The 27159-nt window shown below is 50.6% G+C and overlaps 2 protein-coding genes across 3 annotated transcripts; one reads left to right on the forward strand and one right to left on the reverse strand.

Annotated features, from left to right (window-relative positions):
- Nucleotides 1-86: 86 nt before the first annotated feature.
- Nucleotides 87-2468, reverse strand: LOC120649152 (tol-Pal system protein TolB-like). Its single transcript, XM_039925861.1, has one exon. The coding sequence runs from the start codon at nucleotides 2314-2316 to the stop codon at nucleotides 253-255; it is 2064 nt and encodes a 687-aa protein (XP_039781795.1). The 5' UTR covers nucleotides 2317-2468; the 3' UTR covers nucleotides 87-252.
- Nucleotides 2469-22093: 19625 nt separating this feature from the next.
- LOC120649155 lies at nucleotides 22094-26835 on the forward strand. Of its 2 annotated transcripts, none has more exons than XM_039925864.1 (9): nucleotides 22094-22788; nucleotides 23083-23204; nucleotides 23323-24743; nucleotides 24834-25082; nucleotides 25172-25338; nucleotides 25603-25682; nucleotides 25768-25915; nucleotides 26103-26252; nucleotides 26360-26761. In XM_039925864.1, exons 1-9 carry the CDS (start codon nucleotides 22444-22446, stop codon nucleotides 26588-26590), a joined length of 2913 nt encoding a protein of 970 aa, XP_039781798.1. In that variant the 5' UTR covers nucleotides 22094-22443; the 3' UTR covers nucleotides 26591-26761. The 2 variants fall into 2 exon arrangements, with proteins under 2 accessions (XP_039781798.1, XP_039781797.1); XM_039925863.1 differs by having other exon boundaries at nucleotides 22095-22788; nucleotides 24834-25094; nucleotides 26360-26835.
- Nucleotides 26836-27159: the final 324 nt, after the last annotated feature.

A 27159-nucleotide genomic window follows, 5' to 3' on the forward strand; every position in this document is an offset into this window, starting at 1 on the left:
CTGTTATCTGGCTGGTGGCTGGAGTAGTGTGAGAGGGAATTACTGTAGGGCTGGAGCCCTACCCACCAGCCGAACACGGTGAATACTGGCAAGTAAACTTCATAATGAGTACTATGTTCTAATCAGGTTATTGTTGCCGTAAAACTGGCATGACTGTACATGGCCTTATTCATAGAATCATAGGCGAGCAAACATAGATATACTGCTCTCGCTGGTCGCTATTTACCTAGTTACCAACATACATGCATGAACTTAGGCGTGCCTGCCACACATGAGACCATGTGGCTGGGCATCGATGTTGAGCCAGTGGCAATCCTCGAACGCGCACGTCCCGGAGGCCTGCAGCGTCTCGCCGACGTCCTCCGGCTTCAGGTAGTAGGGTGTCCACGCCGGCGTCCCGTCCTCGAACGAGTTGTGCGTGAGCCGCCGGATGCCCGAGCCGTCGATGTTCACGGTGAAGATCTCGCCGTAGGGCTGGTAGTGGTGCGGGTTCGAGATGGGCTCCGCGGACACGGCAGCGTAGTCCGTCGTGAACACCAGGGACTTGGAGTCCGGGCTGAACCAGGGGTGGTTCGCCCGCCCGCCGTCGGCGCTGTGCACCACCCGCCGCAGCCCGGTGCCGTTCGGGTGGACCATGTAGATGGCGAAGCTGCCGCTGCCCGGGTTGTGCCGGTCGGAGGCGAATGCGATCCACTCGCCGTCGGGGGACCAGTTGCACATGGTGTCCGACCAGGGCCCCTCGGTCAGGCGCCGGATGCCGCCGGCCTCGCCGTCCTCGGCGTCCATGATGTAGAGGTTCTTGTGCCCGGACCTCCCGGACCGGAACACTATCCACTTGCCGTCCGGCGAGGGGGACGGGAACGCGTTGTTCCCGCCACCCACGGTGAGCTTCTTGATCGAGATGTTCGAATCCTCCTCGTCGTCGTCGTCGCCAAGCGACACGGCGGCCACGTCAACCTCTGTCCTCTCGCTCGCGAAGTCTGGCCCGATGCTGGTGTAGATGACCCCCTTCCTCTTCCAGCCCCATGCCGTGGGGAAGGCGTTGCCAGAGAAGATTCGCCGGCGACCACCGGAACCGTCGGAGTTGACAACGAACAGCCCCGGTAGCCCGACGAAGGCGATCCTCTTGCCGTCGTGCGAGAAGGAGGGGTACGACCCGTCGATTCTGAACAGCGAGAACGTGTCCGGCGCGGGGCTCTTGATGCTCTCCAGCAGCAGCGGCGAGTCCCCGTTCCCGCTCCCCCGGCACCGGTGGTACCCGACGCGCACGCCGTCCGGTGAGATGAACGGGTTGAAGTGGTGCACGCGCGGCGCCACGGGCCTGGTCACCTCGAAGTAGGCGTTCGCGCCGCCGCCGCTCACGTCGATGACCTCGATGTGGCGGTAGTCCGAGCCGGGACGCCTGGTCGCCACCGCCACGAGCCCCGGCGCGCCGGGCGACGCGGCCGGGGTGAACGCGTGGAACCCAGGCGGGGTGACGCGCTCGACGGACGCCGCGGACACACCGGCGTCGCCCGCGAACGAGATCTTGGCGCGGTACACGCCGTACCAGCCGTCGCTGTCGCGGCGGTGGAAGAAGAGGGTTGTCTCGTCGGCCCAGGTCGGCCAGCCGCCGTCGCAGATGGCCAGCGTCCGCCGCGACCCGTCGGGCGTCCGGAAGACGTAGATGTCGGTGTCGAGATCCTCCACCTCGCCGCCCCACCCGTCGGGGCCCGGCGACGCGGCGGCCGCCCACTCCCCGGACGGCGACACGGCGGGGCTGAAATCCGCGACGCCGCGCGGGGTGAGCCGGCGCGTGGACCCGGAGGGCAGGTGCGTGTTGTAGACGGCCGCCCAGCTCCGGCGCGGGGCCTCCGCGGGATCGGCGGTGGAGACGTACACGAGGTTGGCGCCGTCGGGTGTCAGCGACGGGCGGTCCTTGAGCGCGATGGGGTCCCACGGGAGCAGCGGCGTGAGCGGCGCCGCCTCGGGCACCTCCAGCGCCTCGCGGCGGGAGCCGGAGGCGGAGGGGACGGGGGAGATGTAGAGGTTGAGGGTGCCGTTGCGCTCGGAGACGAAGAGGAGGGAGTCCCCGGACGGCGCGAAGTTGCCGTTGTAGTTGACGGAGGCGCCGTCGGTGAGGCGAGCCTCGGCGGCAGGGGAGGAGGAGGAGGAAAGCGGGGCGATCGGGAGCGCGAAGATGTCGAAGGAGTAGCGGCTGCGGCCCAGCGTGGTGAAGACGATGGTGCCGTCGGCGGCGAGCGCTGGCGCTGGCGCGGCGAGGACGAGTAGCCCGACGAGGAGGAAGAGCAGCAGCCGGGTGGCGCGGGGAGTCATGGCGGCCGAGGTGAGCGAGCGGGACGGCGTGGCGGCCAGTGGGCACTAGAGGTCTAGAGTGGGAGGTGCGCGGGCGGCTGCAGCAGAAACTGGATAAGGGCTGGTTGCCTGCCGGCTGCCGGGGAAGAAGATCAGAAGATGCACCTCCAATTTGGGGGGATTTTCACGGCCTTTTTTTGGGCGATCGAATCGCGAGCGTGGAGTGGAGGGTCATTGTCTGTATGTCGCCATAATAATTCTGAAAAGAAAAGAAAATCGAATACTACCACACGTCCACATGCATTTGCAGATCGACTGCTTTTTTTGAAAAAAAAATTACACTCATCTTAAATTTTTTTTACAAATAGACTTCATTTAGTACTTCACGCATGCGAGATTCTCTTTTCGAGAAACGTACGCGAAAATAACCAAACACGGCCCAGAGCAACAAACAACTATCAACTGTGCATTTTCAGCTTTGACGCGTGTGCCTCTCTAGAAAAGAACCATTATCATTCCGGCCAGCGAACTCTCTCTGCCACCATTGCACTTTCAGCCCCATAAAAAAAGAAAAATTCACTTTCAGCCCAAGCAAGCATGAGAGAGGCCTTTGCCACAAATCTGCAGGCCAGGCACCCACCAGGCCACCGTCGGCACAACCCAACGCGCTCTGCCGCACTGCCCAGATCATCATCAGTCGTGGGTGTAACAGTAAAAATTTCGCGAGAATTTTGTATGAATGCAGTATAGTCTATTTGTAAAAAAAAATTAGAGATGGTTACAACTTTGCGAGCTGAATCTAATAAGTCTAATTAATACATGATTAGATATAGTAATGCTACCGTGACCATGTTCTAATCATCATCAAATTATGCGGTCAAAGGCCTCATTAGATATAATATTATTATAGTATCCATGGTTGTGGAAGTGTTTTTATAATTAGACTTAATTTAATACCTCTAATTAGCGATGAAAGTTACAGAAAATTTGCATCCCAAACCAAACACAGCCGATGGAAAGAAATTTGGCGATCCCACACGACTCATCGTCGTCGTGCCTCCCAAGACAAGGACGACGATGGGCAGTGCGTGTCGTAAGATTCAGCGACAATAATTAACATGGAACGACAGAACTAGGCAGGAATGCTGAATGCCCGTGCACATAATAATTAACCAAACGATGGCGTATTTCCATCCATGTAACGAGAGACATGAGACACGTACGTACCGTATGGGTGCATGATCTATTCTTCACACCAATCGGCAACAGTACGCTACGCATGCAGAAATTTCAAATTCGCTTACCACTTCACGCACATCGCAGCAGTCATTAGCTCGCTCAGTTGTCAGTTCGGTGGGGGAAATAATGGTTGAAACAAAATGAGACTGCTATTTAGGACAAGTACAACAGTGTAGACAGCTGCTGTTTTTTTATCACAAACAGACAACTGAATAAACAGCTTGTATAATGAGTTGTATGTTTGACTATATACAGGGTGATTAATTTATTTTTTTTGATACACAAACTTATGGTGATCTGGTGTATAATTGATCTTTGTAACCATTTTGTTTGCATAGATGAGAAAAAGCACAGTACATTCAAATAATTCGCATGAATCTTATATATAACTTAGTAAATCATAATGCGTATATAAACATTAATTCGCATGGCTCTTTATAGTAAATTTTAAGCCACCTATAACACATTAAAACATAAAAGGCATATAAACAAGAAAAACACAGAAAACTTATTTTTCTCATATTCTACACAAAGAAAAAAGATGAAAAAAGTGAATTTTTCCATTTTATTATTTTTCAGAAATTTACTAGACATTTCTCAATTTTCAAATAGTAATTAAGAAAAACATTTAAAAAAGCAGAAAATAAACACTTTTCAAGAGTAAAGGTTACGGTTTTGAAATGTAAATCTAAAGGAGTCTAACAAACTGTCGGAGGATGACTCCAGCCGGGTGGCGGATTGCACTCGCCTAATCCTAAGTGTAGGATGAGTTTGGGGGTAGTCAAGGAGTCCTCGATCCAGAGGCGAATGAATGCGAGAAGCACACAAAGATTTAGAGTGGTTCGGGCCGCCGGAGCGTAATACCCTACGTCCACTGTGAGTTGTATTGCCAGAGCTTAGAGTGTGCTCTATGAGCCCGAGAGGGAGGATATGTGAGCTTCGAGGGCTTGTGACCTCGTCAGCTTGTCTATCTATCGTGCGTGCCCACCCTTTTATATGCCTAAGGGGAGCACGTACACAGAGCGGGGCCACGACATGTGGACCCGGCGATGTATTATAATCTACACTTTGGCCTTCAATGCCCCAGATCTGGAGATCTTGTCGTCGGCCTTCATGCATAGCTTCTGACCAGGGATGGTCTTGAGCTGTCCTGTCGGAGTAGAGTCTAGCCTCTGCAGCCGCGCGTCGAGGTCATGATGAAACGCCGAACTACTGACTCAGTCCGGTGTAGCAGCGTGTACTAATGGCCCAGTTAGTAGCCGGTCATCATAACTCGTCACCCACGCGCGCGGCGCTGAGTCACTGTTGCGTGACTCGGTAACAGACGAGCCGCCTTGGAAACAGGCGGGCTTACCGTGTTGTCATGTCACGCCTGTCCAATCCGTTAGAGGGCATTCGATGCCCTGATCTGGCAGCGCACGCCTCAACCACCAGCATCTAATGCGGCAGGAGGGCTGGCTTCAGGCAGAAGACTCGCGCCTGTGGGACACGTGGCGGCACCGGATCTAGGGGTCTGCAGCCGCGCCCACATGGAGACGTGGCGGCTCCGGACCCCTGCCCGAGTCGGGGAGCGGAGGTCCGGAGGTCGGCCCTGTGGGACACGTGCAGGCGCCAGACCCTGGGGTCGGCGGCCGCGCCCACAGGGGCTTGTGAGGGCTCCGGACCCTTGCCCGAATAGGGTGTGGCCCTCGGGCCCACCTGCGGGTGAGGTATGAACCCGCAGGTGGGGCCAAATCCATGTCGTGGTTGACGCCTGCTCGGACGGACCGCGCCGGTGTTCTCCGCGGGGGAATTCGTCCCCTTCAACGCCTGCAACGCCAGTAGCTGGCGTTGTCGGTCTCCAGGTACTCTGGGCCCTCGTCCTGTACACAACATAGGACTGGCGTTTAGTAACTTGCCCACGTGGTCCTGGATCCCGTTGGCAGAGGTCCTTTGAGATACGCAGCCGGACCTGTGGAACAGAGCTTAGGAGGCCAGCCCTCAAGCTAGAATGAGGTCCGGACCTCTAAGTATGCAGTTCCGGGTACTAGGGCACCTGTTTCAGAGTGGTGGAGTGCGCAGGCTTAGAGTACGGAACCAGGCTAAGCAGCTGCACAGGGCTCCAGACCACCCCCGGGAACAAGTACCTCTTCCCCGAAGCAGGTTCCTAAGGACCCGGACCCCCCTCTAGCAGTGAGGGGGTCCCAATCTGAACCACATGCCGACCAACTCAATTCGGACACAGGAGTGGGAACCACGCGGGCGTTAGCGCAAACAGAATGCGTAGATTTAAATTGGAATGTAACATCCTTAGAGGCGAACAGAGAATAAACTTTTCCTTTATAACTAGATATACATGAGATGTGCGATGTAAGCCAGAACTCGGGTTTATGAGGCCGGAGCTGTCCGGACCTCCGGGCCCCCAGTCTTAGGTACTAAGGTACTCGCCCTAGGGGGGTAGAGCATGCAGGCTTAGTCTACGGAACCAGGCTAAGCGTCTACACGGCTCCGGACCTCCCCGGAGGGTGAGTACGCTTCCCTGAACCTGGTTCGCAGAGGTCCGGACCCCTCCACGGAGGAGGCTCACCGGACTGGACCGCACGGAAGTACTACCTAGTTACAAAGGAAAATGTTTTATTCCCTACTGGGCCTCTAAGGGTAGGACTTACAGAGATGTACAGTCGGAGGTGCAACCGGAGTCGGCTTAACGTCGTAGAGAGTCACCAGAGTCGGCTTAGTGCGACCGGTGTGGGTCCCGCATGCCTGCGGTTGAGTTCTGCCTGCAGATCAGCTGTCTACATGCTTTCCACTGTAGGAAAGCGCGCAGAGGTTGGTGCGCCGCCCTGTCGTCGACGCTGTCCCGACCCAGTCCCCGTGGAGCCAGGTGTGGCCTGGGCAAGTGAAAGCATCTAGGCCCCTAATTCGAGTTTTGGTAATTAATGACAACGGTTTGTGGATTAACGATTTCATTTGAGATAATGAGTATAGGTTGATCCACGATTGAAAGAGATTTGATTGTGAACGTATGGAGTTTTGGAGATGATGAGCAAAGCTCGGGCTCAAGGCAAAGGTATAAAATAGGGCTTTTGCATTTTACCGGTCACAAGGCGTTTAGTGGATGAAAAGTGACCGTATTTGTTGGATAGATAGCCGTACTATCAAGAGGGGTTGTGTACTCATGCTTGACGGGTCTTTAGTGCCATTTTGCTCAAAATGTCTAGTTGCATGCATGAGGGCTAACGGCGTTTTGAAAAGATTTGAAAAAGACTAAGTTTGAGAGCTGACTGAGTAACGGCGGACAGTCCGCACCCGAGGGGCGGACAGTCCGCGACCGTTCCAGAGAGATTGCAAAGTCCCTGGTGGGCTCGCGGACGGTCCGGCCCAGGTGGGCGGACGGTCCGCCACTGTTTTTCATTTTTGTACCAGAAAGAGTGTCTCTCTGGTGTGGGCTTCAAAGTTGAACGGCGGACAGTCCGCCCATGGGGCGCGGACGGTCCGCCGGCTCTTCTCAGATTTGTACCAGAGAGGATGTTTCTCTGGTTTGGGCTGAAAAGTTAACTGCGGACTGTCCGCTGCTGAGGCGCGGACGGTCCGCAGGCTAATCTCAAAGTTGTTCCAGAGACGATATTAGTCTCTGGTGGTGAGGAACTCTTAACTGCGGACGGTTCGCCACTAGGGCGCGGACGGTCCGCCAGGGCTTAACGGCTAGTTCTGACACGAATTAAATGCACTCTGACTCACTGGTTTATAACGGTGGAAAGTCCGGTTTTTGAACCACGGACGGTCCGCGATTTCGCAGAAAAGAGTGTAATGGCTAGTTTTTTGAGGGATGTCTATATATACCCATTGCCCGGCCTTTGGAGGTCTCTCTTGGCCATTTGGACAGCATTATTGACACATTAGAGCTAAGGCAACCCTCTCACACACACACTTGCTTAGAGATTGCATTCTTGAGAGTGTGAGAGCTTCCTAGTGCATTGCATCAAGGTTTTGAGCTTTGTGGCATTAGGGAAACTTCAAGCAAGCGTCATCAACTTGTTACTCTTGGGAGTTGTCTCTCCCTAGACGGCTTGGAGAAGTGGATTTCGTGGAGCTCCTCCAAGGAGATTGTTGAGGAGCCCCGATTTCAGTTGTGAGAGGTTTTGTGCTCACCTCACCGGAGTGGTGAAGAGCAACTCTAGTGGAATCAAGGTGTGGAGCGATTCCTTGATTCAAGCCGGCTCAAGATCAAGAGGTTCTTGATAGAGGAGCAGTTGATTCTTGGAATCCACCTCAACGTGGATTAGGGGTGACCGGCAAGTCATCGACACCACGGGATATATTCTTGTGTCAAGCTTGGTTACTTCTCTTGCTCACTTTTATTCTTGTCTTTACTTTGAGCAATTTACTTTACTAGAGCTTGATTTGTGTCTTGTCACCTTAGGTTGCAAACACATCTAGAGATAGTAATAGCATGACATAGGGCTTTCCTTTGTTACTAATTAAATTTCTCTAGTGTTATTGGTTTTAGTTTTTAAACCGCCTATTCACCCCCCCTCTAGTCGGTGTTCTTGATCCTACAACAAGGATGATGAGGCGGTCGATGTCGTCGCGCCATTGCCTCATTACGTCTGGCGAGGCCGCCAGATCTGGCGGGTTGCGGAGCAGCTCCCTGGCCGCGGCTAACGGCTCGCTCGGAGCGGCCTGGGCGGGGGCTTTGGGGGCGTGCTCCACTGCACGCTGCTGCGCGTCGTGGGCAGCAGCCCTCGGCGTTGGACGGCGAAAGGCCTGCGGCGCGGGTGTCGCCGCGTCCTCTCCCAATGGGTGGACATGGAATTCGACAATCCAAGCCATGGTGATGCCAAATGGGCAATCAAGCAGAAACCAAGTTAGGCCCCTACCTGGCGCGCCAAATGTCGGAGGATGACTCCAGCCAGGTGGCGGATTACACCCGCCTAATCCTAAGTGTAGGATGAGCTTGGGGGCAGTCAAGGAGTGCTCGATCTAGAGGCGAATGAATGCGAGAAGCACACAAGGATTTAGAGTGGTTCGGGCCGCCGGAGCGTAATACCCTACGTCCACTGTGAGTTGTATTGCCAGAGCTTAGAGTGTGCTCTCTGAGCCCGAGAGGGAGGATGTGTGAGCTTCGAAGGCTTGTGACCTCGTCAGCTTGTCTATCTATCGTGTGTGCCCTCCATTTTATATGCCTAAGGGGAGCACGTACACGGAGCGGGGCCCCGACATGTGGACCCGGTGATGTATTATAATCTACACTTTGGCCTTCAATGCCCCAGATCCAGAGATCTTGTCGTCGTCCTTCGTGCGTAGCTTCTGACTAGGGATGGTCTTGAGCTGTCCTGTCGGAGTAGAGTCTAGCCTCTGCAGCCGCGCGTCGAGGTCATGATGAAGCGCCGAACTACTGACTCAGTCCACTGTAGCAGCGTGTACTAATGCCCCAGTTAGTAGCCGGTCATCATAACTCGTCGCCCACGCGCGTGGCGCTGAGTCACTGCTGCATGCCTCGGTAACAGACGAGCCGCCTTGGAAACAGGCGGGCTTACCGTGTTGTCATGTCACGCATGTCCAACCCGTCAGAGGGCATTCGATGCCCTGATCTGGCAGCGCACGCCTCAACCACCAGCATCTAATGCGGCAGGATTTCACTATGAATTTTACTATGGATTTCACAAAATTATGAACACAAAAATATTACTAAGCATCCATTGCTTGCTAGCTTGTACTGTCTTCTTCATCTGTCGCCCGAGCCTCTTCTCCGGCCAAATTGGACGTCGACAGGGCGACGCCGGCCAATTACTTGAAACTAAGACATCCCCAGCCACCCACGAGCCCGTTTGGATCGATCCCAACCACAGCCAATCGCACCACCGCTGTTCATCTTCCTCCTTGAGTCATTCCTCCCCTTTTGCCCGAGCTCCACCCCTCATCGAAATTCGTCGTCCTCAAGCCGAGTCCCATCAATTCTTTGAAGCCACACCCCCACTAGCAAGCCACAAGTCCATTTGAACCACTCCGAGCTCTCTTCCACCATAGCCACCTACCATCGTCACCCTTCTTTGTTATGTGCGCCGCCGATGTCCGGACTCTGGGCCGTCCCGTGGGGAAGGCATGAACCTTGGGCACGAAAGGAATCCCCCCACTGCGCGCAGCAAATCCTTTGGCGTCGCCGTCTCCGCACATCGGGTCGTACAACGGGCGGCACCCCTCGTTGATATGCCTTGGAGCATGAGAACAGGTCGTAGATGAACTAATCGATGACCCCGCTCTAACTGCAGCTTGTGGGGGTGGATTTTGCAAAATTTCATTGCATGTCTACGACAATCAACAACCCCCATTGTACGTGCCCGACTCTCCCCTTCTCCGACGAGTTAATGGCGAGAGAAAAAAACATGGAGAGAGCAAAAAGAAAAACGAACTAGGGAATGCCGCATGTGCATCCACGCACGCCGTTGTCCTTGTTCCACCCGCTGTGTGGCATCGGCGCTGGACCCGAGGTCACGCGGACCTCGCCTCTGACGAGTCCTTGACGGTCGCCGCCGCCGCTGGTGGTGGACCCGCAGCGATCGCCTCCGCAGCAGACGAGCCCGGCACGACGACCACCTCCTCCGCCACGCGGTCGCCGTCGGCGTCCTGCTCCAGCCCGGCCAAGCGGCGGTTGTAGTCGGGGTCCTGCTGCACAGCGCGGCCGACGCCTGCCACCTGGTCCTGCTCCGCGACCCGGCCGACGTCCTCATCCTCCTCGGCCACGGGTCCGTCGTCGTCGGGCCCCTCCTCCTTCTCCACCACACCTCCGCTGTTGACGTCATCCTCCACCAGCACGGGTCCGTCGTCGTCGGCCTCCTCCTTCTTCTCCACCACCACGCCGCTGTCGTCGCTGGGCTCCTCTTCCCCGTTCACCACGCCAGCGTCGCTGCCGTCGACCGGCACGCGGCGAGGGCGGCGCCGCTGCCTCTCCCGCGCCCGCGCACCAGCTCTGCGGGCGCGACGCGGGTGGTGCGCAGAGGCGCGGGTGGCGAAGGAGGCGACCTCGCCATGGAGAGCGAGTTCTGCGGCGCTCCGGCTCGGCGGCGATCGGCGGCGGAGTTCCCTAACGATGGGGGTGGGGCGGAGCGACCCGTCGGGTCGCCGAACCAGCCCACTAAACTAAACCTAATGGCCCCCTTATAGAAACCATCAGACTGATATGGGTTGGTGGATCGGACTTACTCGCAACCTAGGGTCGAGCGGTTCGACCCACCCTACCGCCGCCGTGGAGGCACAGCTGCGCATGTGCCGTCGCGCGACATTCGGGCCCAGCGGGAGAAAGTGGAGCGCGGGCGAGCTCACGAGAGAAAGGCTGACGAGGAGGCAGGGGAACACCAGCCGGAGCGGAGATGACGCGGCCTGCCAAGCCGTGTTTTGTGGCCGGCCGCGTGCTGAGGCGGCGCAGACCACAGGGCGCAGGTTCATAGGCAGATGCAGGAGAACAGCAGCCGGCCGGAGCAGAGGCGGCGCAGCCCGACGAGCTGTGTTTGGTGGCTGGGCGAGCGGCTGGCCGGCTGCGTGCAGAGGCGGCGCAGGCCGCAGGCCGGCAAGCCACGGGCGGAGGCAGGGGAGTGGCAGTGGGCGGAGGCAGGCTGCGTGCGGAGCCAGCGCAGGCCGCAGGCCGGCGAGCCATGACGGAGGCCAGGTGAGCTGCGGGCAGAGGCCGGACGAGCGGCAGGCGAGCTGCGGGCGGAGGCCGTGCGGATGGCGGGGAGCGGCTAGCTCTTGGACGGGGAGCGGGCCAGGCAGAGATGCGGAGGATGAGGTCGAGGATGGTTTGACCCACGTGACCCTTTGGATCACAGGTCCTATCCTTGCCAAACTGAATGGATCGATCCATTAACCTGCAAAACACGGTTGGATCGCTATGGATCGAGCCGGAACCCCTTAGGTGCATCCACGCCCATGCATAGAGTTCCCCATTCCCGGGGGAAGAAACCGTTCCCGGCCACCATGGCGTTCCGCCGGGGGAGACGAGTTGCTGGTTGGTTTTGGATTCAAAACGCGAGCGGTGGGCTGTTTCTTCCGCGCAAGCCACTGGAACAGAGAGAAATAATGATCTGCTGGTGCCTGGCTGGCCGTGCTGGGCCCTTCTATGCAGTAGCACGTTGGGTTGGGTTTACTTGGGCACCAAGAAGGCTTGTTCGGGGATTTTGAGATGCGGAGCAACAGAAGGCTGCCAGCCCAAATTAATTCGTTCGGCCTAACCTCAGACTCTAATCCCTTCGCTACTCACTCTCTCTCGCGCTCCTCTCTCCCTAGAAGTAGTTTGAGAGCCCATGATTGCGGCCCGTTGACCTAGAAGTTCGTTTAAATTTGAGGCCCACAGATGGGATGGGTAGGCCGTGGCCGTCTCTACGTTGGGTGACACGTTGCATTACTTTCACTCAGCAAGTAATTACTGTTGCTTGCTCAAAAAAAAAAGCAAAAACTTACTGTTCAGCACTGAGTTGTTTTCTGCCCCTAAAAAATTTACTTTTACTCAGCAAAGTGCAAGGCATCGAAGCGGCTATACAACGCATAGGCTTAATATCCCATATCTATCGCCTGAAGCGTACCGCAAGTTCATTTCGACCTTTTATGACCCAGCCCACACACCTTCTTCCTCCGCCTTGCAGTTGCCATCGATCGCTTCTCCTCCGCATCACTGCCGGAGCTTCGAGGTTTGGGTTCGTGGCTTCGAGTTTCTGGGTTGCTGGGGTGATGTTGTCTTCGGTGTGGCCGGCTATGAAGAGAGGTCGCCAGCGGCAAGGTAGTGGGCAGGGCGGTGAGGCGGCAGGACACCGCTTGCCACGGGTTTGTGTAGTGGACAACCAGTGGCCTCTGGAGGTGGCGGAGGAGTGGAGTGCGGAGCTTCTCGACAGAGCTAATGCCGGAGCAAGTGGCGATGAATCTGGCGGCGGACACGGCAGTCACCGTCCGGATTTGAGGAGTATGGGGACGTGGTGGCTCCGGCGGGTGGAGCCGAGGAGGATAGTGGTGCGAGGGTGAGGAGGATGATGGTCGAGGAGGCAGCGTTAGTGGTGCCACCGGAGCTAAGGAGGACGGCGACACGTATGACTGTCGTTGCGGGCAGTTTGGTTCGTGGACCGGCGGAGTCCAAGGCGATATCTAGACCGCACGTGCAGGGCATCGTGTTTACCTCTAATTAATAACTTGTTGGTAAGCACAATTATGTTCTAAATGACAACTAATTCAAGTATGGAGGGAGTACTCTTTAACACACCAGATTACATTACGGGCTACTAAAAATGAGAATGAAACGAGGGACTGGTCCAACAGGCTGAAAGCCTTGAACGTGGCGAGCGCCTTGGGTCGTGTTGGAGGCGGCGCGGCCGTTGTTGGGCCTGTCAAAAGCCGAGGGGCCAAACATCGGCCGCGAGAGCTTGGGCGAAGAGAATTTCGATTCGGATCTTCTATTGTTTCACATATCGACGGTGTGTGGGCTGCCTACTCGTACGACAATGTACACGTGCATGTATGTAATGTTTTGTTTTTTGTTTCTTGACACCAATTTAAGTAAGAAGAAAAATTAAAGACAATTGATGCATATGGTTAACTAATTAGCTGGATGTGTCACGTCTGTCAGCATCTATGTATGAATAAGATACTGTTACCGTGCGGGCATTCAACAACTAATAGTATTATTATATGACCGCGAGTGACCGACTGTCAATATGCATACTAGCTACTCTTTCCGTCCTAAAAAGAATACATCTTCGTGGCCTCTGTTTCGTGTTGAGCATTATTAGTGAATTGCCCACTATCTCTTCTCATCAGATTACATTTTTGAATTGAATTGGTTGGTGTATGCAACTCAATACTTTGGCCATTTATCGTGATCGGACGCTGCTTGTCGCAGATGCAGATTAGTATATTGATAAGAATATACTTATCAAAGGGAGGGTCGAGTTGGTATATATCTATCTATTATACATCTTGTCTGTTTTGTTTTCTGCTGCTCAGACGTTACATCCTGACGCTGAAGATCTCCTACTCTATGTGATTTTGCAAGTCCGAATTCCCCAATTATTAATCCTTACTGACGAGTACATGGTGACGATTGCATCTAAATTGTTGCTTATCGGTCTGGCACCACTCAGCTGATACGAAAACGACTCTCTCCGATGCATTACGCAGCCAGACAGTCAGCCAGTCAGTCAATATGCATGCAGCGCCGTTGGCTGTTCGTTGCAATGCTTCATTCCAGTTCCTTGCTTGTTTCCTCGCTAGCTGGTCGCTGACTTTAGACCCAGCTACTGGAAACTGGAAAGCTAAGAGAAGGTGGAGAAGGGCTTGCTTATTGGCTACCATTTTTCAATAACTTAACTGGGATCCCATTTCCAGAGCACTGTGTCGTATATGCAAAATCGTATCGTATCTTCTCTGATATATACTCCCTCCGTTCCAAATTATAAGTCATTCCAAAAATTTTGGAGAGTCAAAATATCTCAAAGTTTGACTAAATTATAGAGAGAAATATAAAGATTTATGACATCAAATAGGTGCACTATGAAAATATAGCTAATAAATAATCTAATAATACTTAATTGGTACCATAAATATTATTATCTTGTCATATAAATTTGATCAAACATAAAAAACTTTGACTTTTCAAAAATTTTGGAATGACTTATGATTTGGAAGCGAGGGAGTATATATATACACACACACGACGAGACTAAAATGCAACAAGGTGCATTTGCTATAGCAAATGCACAGACCCTCCGTCGGACTCGCCAACCAACCACAGCTTAATCCCGCCACCCACCAGAAAGCCGCATACAAAGAATCTTTTATTGATTTGGATAAAAAAAATACAATATCTCTTAAACCGTAGCTCCGATTTCATATCTATTTGCATCAGGTTGTTGGAAAAAATGTGCTTAACAAAACGAGATCCATAAAGGCTATATTTGATGAACTTTTTTTTCAAGTATGTAATTGCAACATCACGATACTATGAGTTGCTATCATAGCTACATTACAATTGCAACTTGGCTGTAGCATAGTTAGCACTAGTTGCGATCACTTAGAACCTTGTTTTTGCACAATTGCTACTGGTTTCAACTAGTTACAATCTAGTTGCAAGTCTAGTTAGTGAACGTTGCAACAATGTACATTCTATGTACAAAATGCACTTATACCCTGCAATTGCAACTGAGAGACTACATCAATTGCAACAAGAAAAATAGACCAACTGCAACTAGACGGAACTAATTGCAACTGGACACAAACCGGTTGCAACTCGGACTGACCCGGTTGCAACTGGACGCGAACTGTTGCAATGGACACAATCTAATTGCAACTAGAACAGTCAGAGTAGTTGCAACTGAGAGGGTGAGTGCATTCTCTATACAGAATGCACCCAGGTGTATTATACCATAACACTATATATATATATATATATATATATATATATATATATATATATATATATATATATATATATATAGGGTGTGGTTTGATGCGATTCGGGTGCGGTGCGGTGGAACTGTTGAATCCGGCTACAGAATTACTTATTCTGTAGCCGGCTATAGAAAAGGAGTTCTATATACGAAGAGTATACTCTATAGCGGGCCATAGAATAGCTTATTCTATAGTCAGGTCACCTGGCGCATCCCAATTGGCCACCTGCTAATCCGGCCCGTAGGCAAAGCCACCGAGCGAACTGAACGGACGAATGGTACAACGGTCATTAGTTCACGACGTAATCAGTGGCACAACGCCAAACAAGGAGGAGCTGCTCGGAGCAATATTGCGTAACGAACCGTCCAGATACATACATGTGCAGAGTACATGCAGGTTACCACATGCCGCGATGCACTTTTGGTTACATGTACGTACTTGCAAATGTCGATTACGAGAATAAAAAAACTAGGTTGACTGTCTAATTTTATTTCAAAAGTTAAACAATTTGTAAAGCAATAAACAATCCATTTACCACAATGGCCTAGGTCAAGTTACTAGATTTTATACTTCTTGTATTTGGTTATCCTCTTTTTAAAAAAATAATTGTAAGTGATTTACTAGAATCAACGCCCTTATGTCTTTACTAGAATTATGCCTGCTGCCATTTTAAATTATGTTTTTACTAGACATTATGCCCTTGTCTATGGTTAACCTTCACGAGAACTTACATACATGGCAATACGCAATTACCCAAGTGGCACGATCAAGTTACTATGGCCTACTCTCTCTCTCTCTCTCCTATTGTCGTAACTCATTGTATAAATATTGTACAGAACTGAAAGTGTCGTATTATTGTACATCTCTGATTCTAATAAATTAGGTATCATTTGTAGTAACTTCGTCATCATACAATTGCCGTAGATCATTTTGTTGTGATTGCTTCATGATAATTGTTTCATCATTATAGTTATCAGTTCCTTGGAACAAAGGCTTTTCACAGAATTATGGTAACTCCCTATCCTAATCATCATGCTAATCCATCGTACGTAACTATTTTCATGGTAAATTTAGTCTCCTGATTAAAGTGTTTGTTCCCCAGAATGGCTTGGTGTCAAATTGTGGTAAAATGATATATAGTGACTCAACCGTTCGAACTATCATATACCTATTTCATGGTAAATATGTATCATCATTATATATAGTAACCGGTTTATGCAAACAGGTTTACATCTAATTACGGTAATTATCCATCCTAAATATCAAGTTGAGTCGTTTGCATTATCGTAACTATTTCTTGTCACTGTGCCCTAATATTACATCTAGCTAGTTAATCGTTCTTAATTTCTCCTATATACACACGATGGGCTCTTTATTCTCGTAATGCATACATGTATTCTCGTAACCCTATATGGTACACTTGAATGCAGATATGGACGGTAGCTTGCCAGGACGTACCGATATAGGAAGCTGCATCAAACGGTGATTTCGTGCTGATATTAATGGCAGGAGTGCTCCCTGCTGATTTGGTGCCAGATGGAATTATCGTCACCTCGGAGGGTCAGCAACCATTAAGACATTAAGTAAGCACGGTTGATCCGTGATTCTGGAGCCGGATGCGCTTGGTTGGTGCATCAATTGGCCTGGACACAAAATAAACTATTTTATGGCCGGTTATAGAGTATAACTATATATATATATATATATATATATATATATATATATATATATATATATATATATATAATGGCGACGCGTGCCTGAGCGAGACATCGATCACCACCGACGAGAGGAGACGGTGAAACGGGTGGTGGCTGCCGTGGCACGACACGGACAGCTCCTACTTTGGTTGCCTGTGTCTCCGTGGAAGCTTCACAAAAAGAGCGAAAAAGTTCCAAGGCACCTTTCAAAAAACATAAACAAAGGAGAAAGTTCTAAGGCATCCTACCTACCCAGCACAAGACGGAAAAAATGACGAAAAAGAAGAGGAGCAGGGGATGCGCCCTGTACGTATCTCTTTCCATTTTTTAAGGAAAGAACGAAGAGGGGAAAAAAAAGAGAGAGGAGACTGAAATGGCAATTTGGTTGGTAGATATCTTTCTCAAAGGTTGGCATATGCAGTCTGGTCGATGACGGGAGATACGATGGAGATAGATAGATATGTGCTCATCACGTACTATAGTGGAGTGCGTATATATGCGTTTCGCTGGCCGAAATTAAGTTAGGGGGTCCCAAACTAACAAATAACAATGGAATGAAATAATATTGGTGCACAATCCACAGAATGGACTACAGTAGTGACCAGAACAAGAAACTGAATAATGGAGCGGCTGCGGCCTGCCCAATTTCTTCGGCAGAGCTGAGGTTCTTGTTCCCTTATTTTCCGGAAAGTAGGCGAGCGTATTGAAGATCCTGCACAAATTAATCTGGATCTTATTAGCGCATACCATCATGGGTGTGGATTAGGAGTGCCCGTTTTCAGTTTTGGTTGCACGATGCTGAATGCAGTAATTGAGCGAGCGCGCGTGCAGCAAATCGAGCTGGCCATGCCCATATGTCACTTATTAGTCCCTGCACATGCGTACTGTACATGCTGCATTTCGTCTCACGTTCAGAGCAGATGACGAGCTGATCGCCCAATAATCCACTTGTCCCTCAACTAATCGTTTGCTAATACCACCAATTAGCACGCAGCGGCAGCAAATGAAACCGCTGGAAAGAAGAGGAATAAGAATCTGTCAGACAAGTTGAACCTTGTCTCATTGTCTATGTCTGGGCCTCTTCAATTCAATCACACTGGACTGTCGGATGCATTTCAGGTATCCAATCCATCCATTCTCTAGTTCTAGACCGGCCGGTCAGCACGAGGTAGCTTGCCGATCGACCGGGGCCAGCCAGTCAGTCAACGAGGAACAGTCGTCCTGGTCGTGCTCGTGCCTGGGCATGTGTTTGCACTGGGCCTTGCATGACTCACTCTTCATAATCCACTGACGTTGACCAGAGAAAGAACAAGTCCAGAAATTCTGCAAAATTTCTGAATTACTAGCCCTGTTTCATTGCGTGTGTCAGCCGCTGGAGATTAAAGCAGGTTCCCGTTGCTGCCGAGAATTATACAATCCAAAGGCTGATCTGCTGTTTGAGTGAAATTCCAAGGGTGGTTACTGGGCTCCCTTTGCGCATGCGTAAAAGTTACTGGGCTCCCTTTTGATCTGTTCAACTGTACTCCACTCAACAAGAGAGTCGGAGAGAGAGAGGAGTCGGCCGGCAACGGCAATGGGGGCATCAGAGGACCTGAAGCAACGAAAGGAAGGTGGATGGATTTTGGGTGCCTGCAAACTGTAAAGAGGGCATGGAAAGAAAGCGCTCGCCTTTCGCTTTCTTTGTGGCATGCCTCATCTACCACTAACCCTAATTTAACTATTACTACTAGTTTATTACTCCTCTACTCGTACCTGACAGCTTTGCGCTAACGGCTATTACCAATCTGTATCGAGACCAAGAGAGCTTAAGGTTGGGTTCAGCATATGCCTGTCTGTCAGAGCATAGAGGTTGGCTCCGGCGATCCAAACGCCAGGCAGTTTACACTGCGCAAGAAGTTGGAGCAGTAGATAATCCAATCAAATGATGTCAAGATCCGAAATTTTTTTTCCAAAAACACAATTGGAATGGAACCCAGTAGGAAAAGAAAAATCTTTCAGTGGAATCTGCCGTCCAAATTGGTGTGGTGAATAAGAATCGGTCGGATCCAAATCCAAGTGGAATTGATAGATGCCGGCACCAGCACGGTGTGAAACGCGGAAGAGACGGGCAGCGCCAGGTGTGAACGGAGGCGGTCGTGCTCTGCTCTGCTCTGCTCTGCTCTGCTGTGCTGATGCTGAAAAAAAGAAGAAAAGAAAGCCGCCGAGGTGGCTCCTCGTGCTCACGTGCGCTCGCCACCAAAAGGAAACCGCCCAGAAAGAAGGCGCAGGCAGATGGGCTTGCGCCGCTGACGACGTGGCCTGGATGGCCCCACTGTCCAGTCACCATCTCGGGCGGGCTTGCTTGGCTAGCCGCCGGCCACAAAGCCCACAACCACAATGGGAGAAGGGTTGGTTGGTTAAGTAAAAAGAAAGGATTTGCTAAAAAAAGTAAAAAGAAAGGAGGTATCTCAAAAAAAAAGTAAAAAAAAAGTCTGGTCGCTATTTTACGGTTGATGATGACGTCGATGGGTGCACCCGCCCAGACGTTTCGCCACCAGTGGAGTAGTTTGGTTTGAAACGTTCCTCCGATTTTCTTTTCTTGTTTTCTTTCTCGGGGCAGTACCCATCGGCGATGTCATGATTTTTTTCCGACCTGCCAAGCAAGCAAAAGTGTTGACCTGACGACCAGTCTTGCGCATAAACACACGTGTTCAGACCTGGGGATACATACACTGTTGTATATTGTTACCGGATTTATATTTTGTTCAATGAATAATTGTGGTGAAAGGGAGCAATTTACAAATTATTGAGAAAAAAAAAGTTTGAACATACTAGTAGTGGATCGGAAGCATGGGCCGCATCCGTTAGTTTTTGCTACTGCAGCCATCCACCAATAACGGCATGGCCTGCCTGCTCGCCCGCTTCAGACAATCATACGAACTGTAGCGGCCACAAACGGGTGTAAACACGCAGTACGCTTTCTGAGAATGCTACTGCTCCTATCTTATTGCAGAGTAGTATCAGTGCACAGAGTTCTTGCAATTTGCTGAACAAAGCAAACGCTGTACGCAGTGTGGCTGTGGCAGCAGCAGTAGCAGCTACAGGGCCTTGTTTTGTTAAAAAGTCAGCATCTAGTACTTCAACTTGGCTTGAACAACCGTCGGAAAGTTGAGCAAGAAACGTGCTAGTATTTGTTATGGTTTTGATGGCTCCTCAAATCAACAAGCCTAATAAGCATGCTTGCGCGGACAAGTTGGGATTTAATTGTGATGGAGCACGAAACATGTGGACGCGTGTGGGCAAAACAGTTAGGGCTAAGCTTGTACGCCACAATTGAGCAGCCTTTTGTTCCCAAAGCAAAATCCCTGACCCGTGGCTAATTAATTCGAAAGCTCCAGCCGCTGTACGTGCACCCACCGTTTGGCTAACACGAACGAAAATGGCGGTTTGGTTTGCCATCAAGGGGACCGGACGATCTGCACATGTTGAGTTGGTTGATGGGGATGTTTCGTAGTATCATTAGGATTAGGATTAGGATTAGGATTAGGATTAGATGCTACTTATACTTCATTCAGTCACCACGCACTGTGAGCGTGCAGGGACGTGACGCCACACACAGCAAATTCGTTCGTTCAATTCGGACCCACACCCACGAACGAAGGCTGGCTGTATCAGGTCACGTGCCGCGTACACAGAATTGTCCTCCGATCCGATCATTGAGGGGGATTGCAGGAGCAGAATCATTCATGACGCCTCAAGAGCCGACACCAACCATGCTTGCTTGTTTTTCACAGTGGTTTAGTACTAGAAAAACAAGTATGCGCCGACAAATGTCTTTTTTAAAAAAAAATAAAGGGGGACAGGTGGTTTACTTACCAGTACAAAGGGCCACTGTTGCAAGCAGTTCGTCCTTTGCCATCCCTTTGCCTGTTTGTCTGATGGCGTGGTCCCTGAAATCTTGCTGGTACCTTTGCCTGCCTCTGCTTATTTGTGATATTAATTAATTGTGCTGATTCGAGCGTTTAAGGTCAGCATGGGCCTTCGAGGTCACCGTCTTTGTCTCTCCGATCTGTTTCTAGAAGCTACGTCTTGTTTAGTTTTTCTTTTGTTCACCCTATTCGCTTGGCTTGTCCAGCCGGACCAGCGCTACAGTACCACCGCATATGGCCAGATTCTCGATATTTGGAATTCTACAATAACCTTTTACTACAGTAACCAGCCGCTACAGTACCACCAGCCGCTACAGTATTTCTCCCTCACATAAATCAGCCCCAGCCAGCCGCTCCAGCCCAGCGAACAGGGTGGTTGTTTCTTCGCATCACAGGGGAATTTGCCCTTGCTGTCAAGGCACGGCTGGAACCTTGCAAAATCGATGGAATCGATGCTTATAGATAATCCTCAGAGGCCCATGTGTAGAAAAATTGCCAAAAAGTCCCTTGACCATCATTTATGGTTTTTCCTTTGCTGGTTTTAAATTGGGTCACCATCCGGGATGACTTGTTAGCAGACAAAAGTTTCTAGCATCCATTCTTTGTCTATGCATTTCCTTCAAGGGCTTGTAGCCGAAGACTTGTATTTTGTTTTTGGAGTTTAAGCTGAACACATTTCTTAAGGAACAAGGTTCGTCTTGTGCCTGCTGTCTAGAAGTTCAGTCTCGCGTTGAAAATTGCCCCGGCAATTGATTCGAATTTTATTTTAAATGAAAACCAAAGAGTTGTAGTTAGATGAAACGAAAAACAAATTTAGGAGCGCGGAATTTCTGATTAATCTGTCCTCTAGAAAAATCTGACTTGCGGTTGCAGCCAGGATGAGCTGACCAGCGAGTGTGACCTCTCTCGCCGATGAGTTCCCAACAGACGCAGACGCTTATCCAATAGGGATCCAATGAATAAAGAAGGCAAATGAAGACCAGCGTAGACCGGCTACGACTTTTTCGTCGCCTTTAGCTTCGGGTTCAAGTCGTCTCTCCTCCACCCATCAGGTTTGACCAAAATTATGACAGAGCGAGCAGCAGTACGTTTCCTGACAGAGCGGCAGAGGGTTACCTGTGGCTAATTGCTGGATTAGTAGCATCCTGGAAAGGGATTAACGGCTGATAATTGCCGCCGGGTTGCTGATCAGTGTCTGATCCAGTAAAAAGCGAGGGCAGCAGGTGTGGCAGTAATTATTGCCCGGCACAGTCACAGATCGCCGCCCTCCAAGACTTCACTGCTGTCGGAATCTTGCCCCTTTTTTTCCTGCGTGCCTCCCACACGCCTTTTCACCACGTGCATCTGCCAACTGCCTCGCCTTAGAAAAAAAAAAGAGAGGGGAAAAAAGATAAACTAAATTCTTATTCGGATTCCTGTAAAAAAAAAGAGGGAAAAAAAAGGTGGCAGGGGAAATGTGCAACGGAACGGAGAAAGAAAACGGCGGTTGCTGGCAACCTACTAAACTACGAAGCCCAAGTGGTGGCCTCCGTCCTGGTGGGGAAGAGAAGCCACACGACAAGCAGGCCAGAGGGGGCAGGCAGAGCCGCAGAGGAGAGGGGAACCGCCAGCCAGAGCCCAGAGCCAGCAACGGGCACGAACCAACGTGACCTCCAAGGCGGAGGAGGAGAGAGAGGCACGGAGCGAGCGCAACGACGAGCAACGGAACAAGAGGGCGCGCGGCGAGGAGGCAGGACGCGACGGTTGCCAGGAGGGAGCCGGTCCAGCGGTGCAGCCGCGGCGCCCGAGGCACAAGAGCACGCGCCTGTCAGCCAGCCCGTGCCCATGGTCGCGCGCGCCGCAGCGGTCGCCCCTCTCCCGTGAGTTGCGAGGGACGACGACGCGGCGCGCAGATGAAGGTGTCCAGGAAGCCGCCGCAGCAGCCGGAGGAGCAGGAGGAAGGGTCGCCGGCGCCGGCGGAGGCCCAGGGGGAGGAGGAGGAGGCGGGGTGCTCGGGGAAGGCGCCGGACGGGGAGGCGGAGGCGGAGGCGGAGGCGGATGGGAGCACGGTGGTGGTCGGCGTGCGCGCGGACAACGAGAGCCGGGCGCTGCTGACGTGGGTGCTCGTCAATGCGGCGGCGCCCGGGGACCGGGTCGTGGCCGTCCACGTCGTCGTGGCGTCCCGGGCGGAGGCGGCTGCCGCGGTCGACTTCGACGCCATGCTCGGCGTCTACGAGGGGTTCTGCAACCTCAAGCAGGTCGCTGCTCGCTTCTCTGCTGCCGTGCTATAGATTCGTTTGTGCTGCTCGCGAGTGCCTTGCTAACATGACAAGTCTTCTCGCTCTCAATCACTTTTCTTCTATTTTTAAGTCTTGCTTCATCTCTTATCCTCCCCTTTTGTGGTGACTTGCACAGATTTGCTTTTTTTTTTTGGCCCGAAGGTGATCGATCCTTTGCCCCCATTCTTCCGTGGCTTTGCCATGGTTAATTCCCTGCAATTTATTGTTTTGTTCTGTGTGCTAACTTGTAATGGTGGTCTGTTGTATGCGCAGATCAATCTGAAGGTCAAGATTTGCAAGGACTCGTCGGTTCGCAAGGCACTAGTCCGTGAAGCCAAACTGTTTGAGGCCTCCAAGCTTGTCCTTGGGCTCGCTAAGAAAAGGCGTGCAATTTCGTGAGTGCCATCAGCGTTTGATGCTCAGTGCTTTCCAGTTGTCCACTATGGAAGCTCTAAGCTTTTTTCGCTCCATGATTACCTCCACTATTGTGATCCGTGCTTTCTATTGTTTCAGGTCCTTGCATTCAGTTGCAAAGTATTGCGCGAAGAAGCTGCCCGCAAGTTGTGCGGTCTTTGCCGTGAACAATGGCAAGATCGAGTTCAAGAGAGAATCAAATATCCACTCAGGCAAGATCTCAGCTGAAGTTGCTCCTTGTGGTGAAGATGACATGTATTGCGTAGTGCCGTTCCAAGCCCATCAACCTAAAGATGTTGGTGAGGGTGACACCACGCAAGATGTTGGCACAAAGGACAGTAAGCCAGAGGACACCATCGTGGAAGCGCAGCCTGTTTCATGCTTGGACCCTGTGGATTTGTCAAGGGATCGGGTTCAGATTGATGCAGATCCTTGTGTTAAGGCTGAAGAGTCATGCGTCGAACCTGTGGATTTGTCAAGGGATCAGGTTAAGATCGATACAGATCCTTCTGTTAAGTCTGAAGAGTCATGCATGGACCCTGTGGATTGGTCAAGGGTTCAGATTCAGATTGATACAGATCCTTCTGTTAAAGCTGAAGAGTCAACAGCTGAACAGAAAGATGGGATTTCGGAGCTTCCTGGTCAGGGTGCTAGCGTGTTGTACTGTGTGCTTCCGGCAAGGAGTTCCGATTCAGTCGCAAGTACTTCAAGTAGGCAGGACCATGATTCAATTGATCTGCCAACTGAAGGGGCTGGGGAGCTCTACTGTGTCTTACCCCCAAGAAATGGTCATTCTGGCAGGAGTATTGGTGATTCTAAGCGTTCAACTGTGAGTTGGAAAGGTGCTAAACCATCCAAGTCGGCGCTTGAAGGGGATGGCGACCTGTACTGCCGGCTGCCTAAGAATGGACGTTCGGGTAGGAGTTCTGGGGGATCCAAACGTTCTGTTGGTATAAAAGGTGTGATTAGGCGTAGCAGCAGTTTCTCCAGTCATATTCATGTGAACTCGGAGACATCACCTAGTAAGAGGGATGGCTCAGTTTGCATGGCTACTACTGAACAGTCATCCTCTACTGTATCCACAGAAGCTGAGGATTCACCAAATTACTCTGCACGAAATGCTGAAACTCACTTGAGTTCTCCAATGTCATTGAGAAGGATGATAGAAGGAAGATCCGACCGCTGCCACCTCCGTAGGAGGATCTTCAGCCATCACAGAAGCTCATCTTTTGAATGGGCAAAAATCTCAATGGTTCAATGGGCAATGAGGCTTCCAAGCCGTTACACTTCAGTCCACCCAGACAGCAAACTATTGAAATCGGATGCAAGTCCAAGGTTGAACTGTGATTCTGAAACTGAATCCACTTCAGCTGTTGAGCCAGAATCTATGTTTTCTTTCGCTTTCTATGATGTAGCATGGCCTCCAAGTGAATTGGAATTGCTTCGACAGAAGTATTCTTCAGTTTGCCGGTTGTTTGGTTACGAAGAACTCAAACTTGCAACATCCAACTATTCACCTGGTAATTGCCTCTAACAGTATCATTACTTTAGTATGTGCGTTTTTTTGTTTTGACTAAATGAACAACTTATTTTTCTTTCTGGTGATGCAGATATGCTAATTGGAAAAGGTGGAACCAGCCAAGTTTACAAGGCACAACTATATGATGGAACATATTCTGCCATAAAGATTCTGAAACCCTCGATTGATGCAATACATGAGTTTATTACAGAGATTGAGATTGTAACCAGCTTGCAACATGACAACATTGTCGCACTAAGGGGATTCAGCTTTGAGAACTACAATCTTGTGTTGGTATATGATCACATGTCCAAAGGAAGCTTGGACAAAGCTCTTCATGGTAAGCCTCAAGGTATAATACAACAATCTCTTCAGTCCTTAACTTTTCTGCTAGCTGGCCTCTTATTGGTTACTGCTATTGCTCTTCAGGAAATAATGATGACAATAATTTTCTTATCTGGGAGAGGAGAAATAAGATAGCAATCGACATTGCAAGAGCACTTGAATTCCTTCATCTTGGCAGTGTGACCCAATCTGTGATTCATGGCGATGTTAAGTCTTCAAATGTCCTCCTTTCTGAGGATTTTGGGGCAAGGGTAAATATTCAGATTAAGCTTGCAAATACCTAGGGCTATAAGTTGGACGAGTTCATGTTTCCCCCAGTCTAGATCTATATAGTGAGTCTTTTTTTTGATTAAGGATAAAATGTGAGACATGTGGGTTCATAAATTAACTTGATGCATAAGAAGTGATGCTTCGTAAGAACCATTTTCTTGAATGTCATTGTAACAACCATTAGGTACACACCTGTCAGTAATGTTGTTTATGGTTGTGACATCATTGCCTTTTGGAAATTGCAGCTCTGTGATTTTGGGTTAGCAAAGCAAGTGTCAGCTTCGACTCCCCACCTAACATGTACTGACATCACCGGAACTTTCGGGTCTGTATCATCTCTGAGCTATGGTTTACTGTTTTTGTTAATTGAACATAAAATCTGAAGTGGTTAACGAACTATTCTTATACAGGTACTTGGCTCCCGAATATTTTTCGTATGGTAAGGTCAATGAGAAGATTGATGTCTATGCTTTTGGAGTCGTACTGCTAGAGATTATTTCAGGAAGGAGACCCATTACACCAGGAACTGCAAAGGGCCAGGAAAGCCTGGTTGGTTGGGTATGTTCCTTACAGCACTGTTTTTTATGCAAGCTGGCTTGATCAGTAACATGTCGTGGCCTAAGAACAATACTGTAGCCACATGTTTGTTAGTTCAGTTTTTATATTCACGGTGATGGGTCCATTTGATCACTGCTGAACATGAGAGCTGTGATTTCTTTTTTCTAATCTCCCTTCATGGTTACAGGCAAAGCCCTTGCTGTCCAGTGGAGAAATTAAACAGCTGGTTGACCCATTTCTGGGGAACGATTATGACTGCGATGAAATGGAGAGGATGACGCTGGCCGCTTCGCTGTGCACAAGGACATCCTCTCATTCTAGACCAGAAATGTCACTGGTAAGAACATGATGATTTACATGGAAAGAAGAACACTTGCAGTTTCATCAAAAACAGCACCGCTCGCTGCACAAGTCTGATTTCGAAATGCTTATTATGCGACCCAGGTCCTGAAACTGCTCCAAGGGGACGACGCTACAATCGCTTGGGCACGGTCGCAGGTCACCGCCAGCTTCGACGGTTCGGATGAGGAGATCTCAACCCCTGAGTCTAACATGCAGTCGCATCTGAGCCTTGCGCTGCTCGGGGTGGAGGAGGACGACACGCTCTCGCGCTGCAGCAGCACCGTGGACACCTCGGCCGACGGCTACTGGAGCCGGTCGTCGAGCTTCGACTAGCACCCTCAATCTCCAGAGTTGTGTGTACAGATTCCATGTGTTTGGGGGTGATTGGCGAGATGATTGCGTCCGGGCAGTGGAAAACAGAGGCCTGCCTGCTTATTAGTTGGGAGATGCGGTGGTCGTAGCGTTGCTAATTTAGTTAGGAAGTTGATTTTGTTGTAGATCTAACCCTGCTGGCCCTGGCCCTGGCCCTACGATGCAGTTGTTGTTCTGTTATCATTTATCAGTGGTTTCTTGGTCCATGTTGCATTTGTCGTTGCCTTAGCCTCTCTCTCGCTCTGCCTGATGAACAGGTGTGAAAGCTCGCTTGTCTGATTGGAACTCTCTCTCTGTGGGTGTGTTCAGTTCTCACAAAATTTCCAAATTTTCCATCACATCTCTTATCACACGAAACATTAAATATAGCAAATAACCCATGCATGGAGTACTAAATGTAGTTAAATAAAAAAAATAATTGTATAGTTTTGATGTACGTTGCAAGACGAATCTTTTGAGCCTAGTTAGGTCATAGTAGGACAATATTTACCACAAACAAACAAAAAGTGCTACAATGTGTTACAGTGACT

Source organism: Panicum virgatum, chromosome 9K (assembly GCF_016808335.1).
Source record: "Panicum virgatum strain AP13 chromosome 9K, P.virgatum_v5, whole genome shotgun sequence".
Lineage (NCBI taxonomy): Eukaryota > Viridiplantae > Streptophyta > Magnoliopsida > Poales > Poaceae > Panicum > Panicum virgatum.

Excerpts from the sequence above, each read along its gene's own strand:
- LOC120649152 (XM_039925861.1), bottom strand. The coding sequence starts at position 2,316 with ATGACTCCCCGCGCCACCCGGCTGCTGCTCTTCCTCCTCGTCGGGCTA.
- LOC120649155 (XM_039925863.1), top strand. The coding sequence starts at position 22,444 with ATGAAGGTGTCCAGGAAGCCGCCGCAGCAGCCGGAGGAGCAGGAGGAA. Across the intron at positions 23,205-23,322 it reads AAGAAAAGGCGTGCAATTTC|GTCCTTGCATTCAGTTGCAA; the intron begins GTGAGTGCCATC and ends CTATTGTTTCAG. Across the intron at positions 25,916-26,102 it reads AGGAAAGCCTGGTTGGTTGG|GCAAAGCCCTTGCTGTCCAG; the intron begins GTATGTTCCTTA and ends TCATGGTTACAG.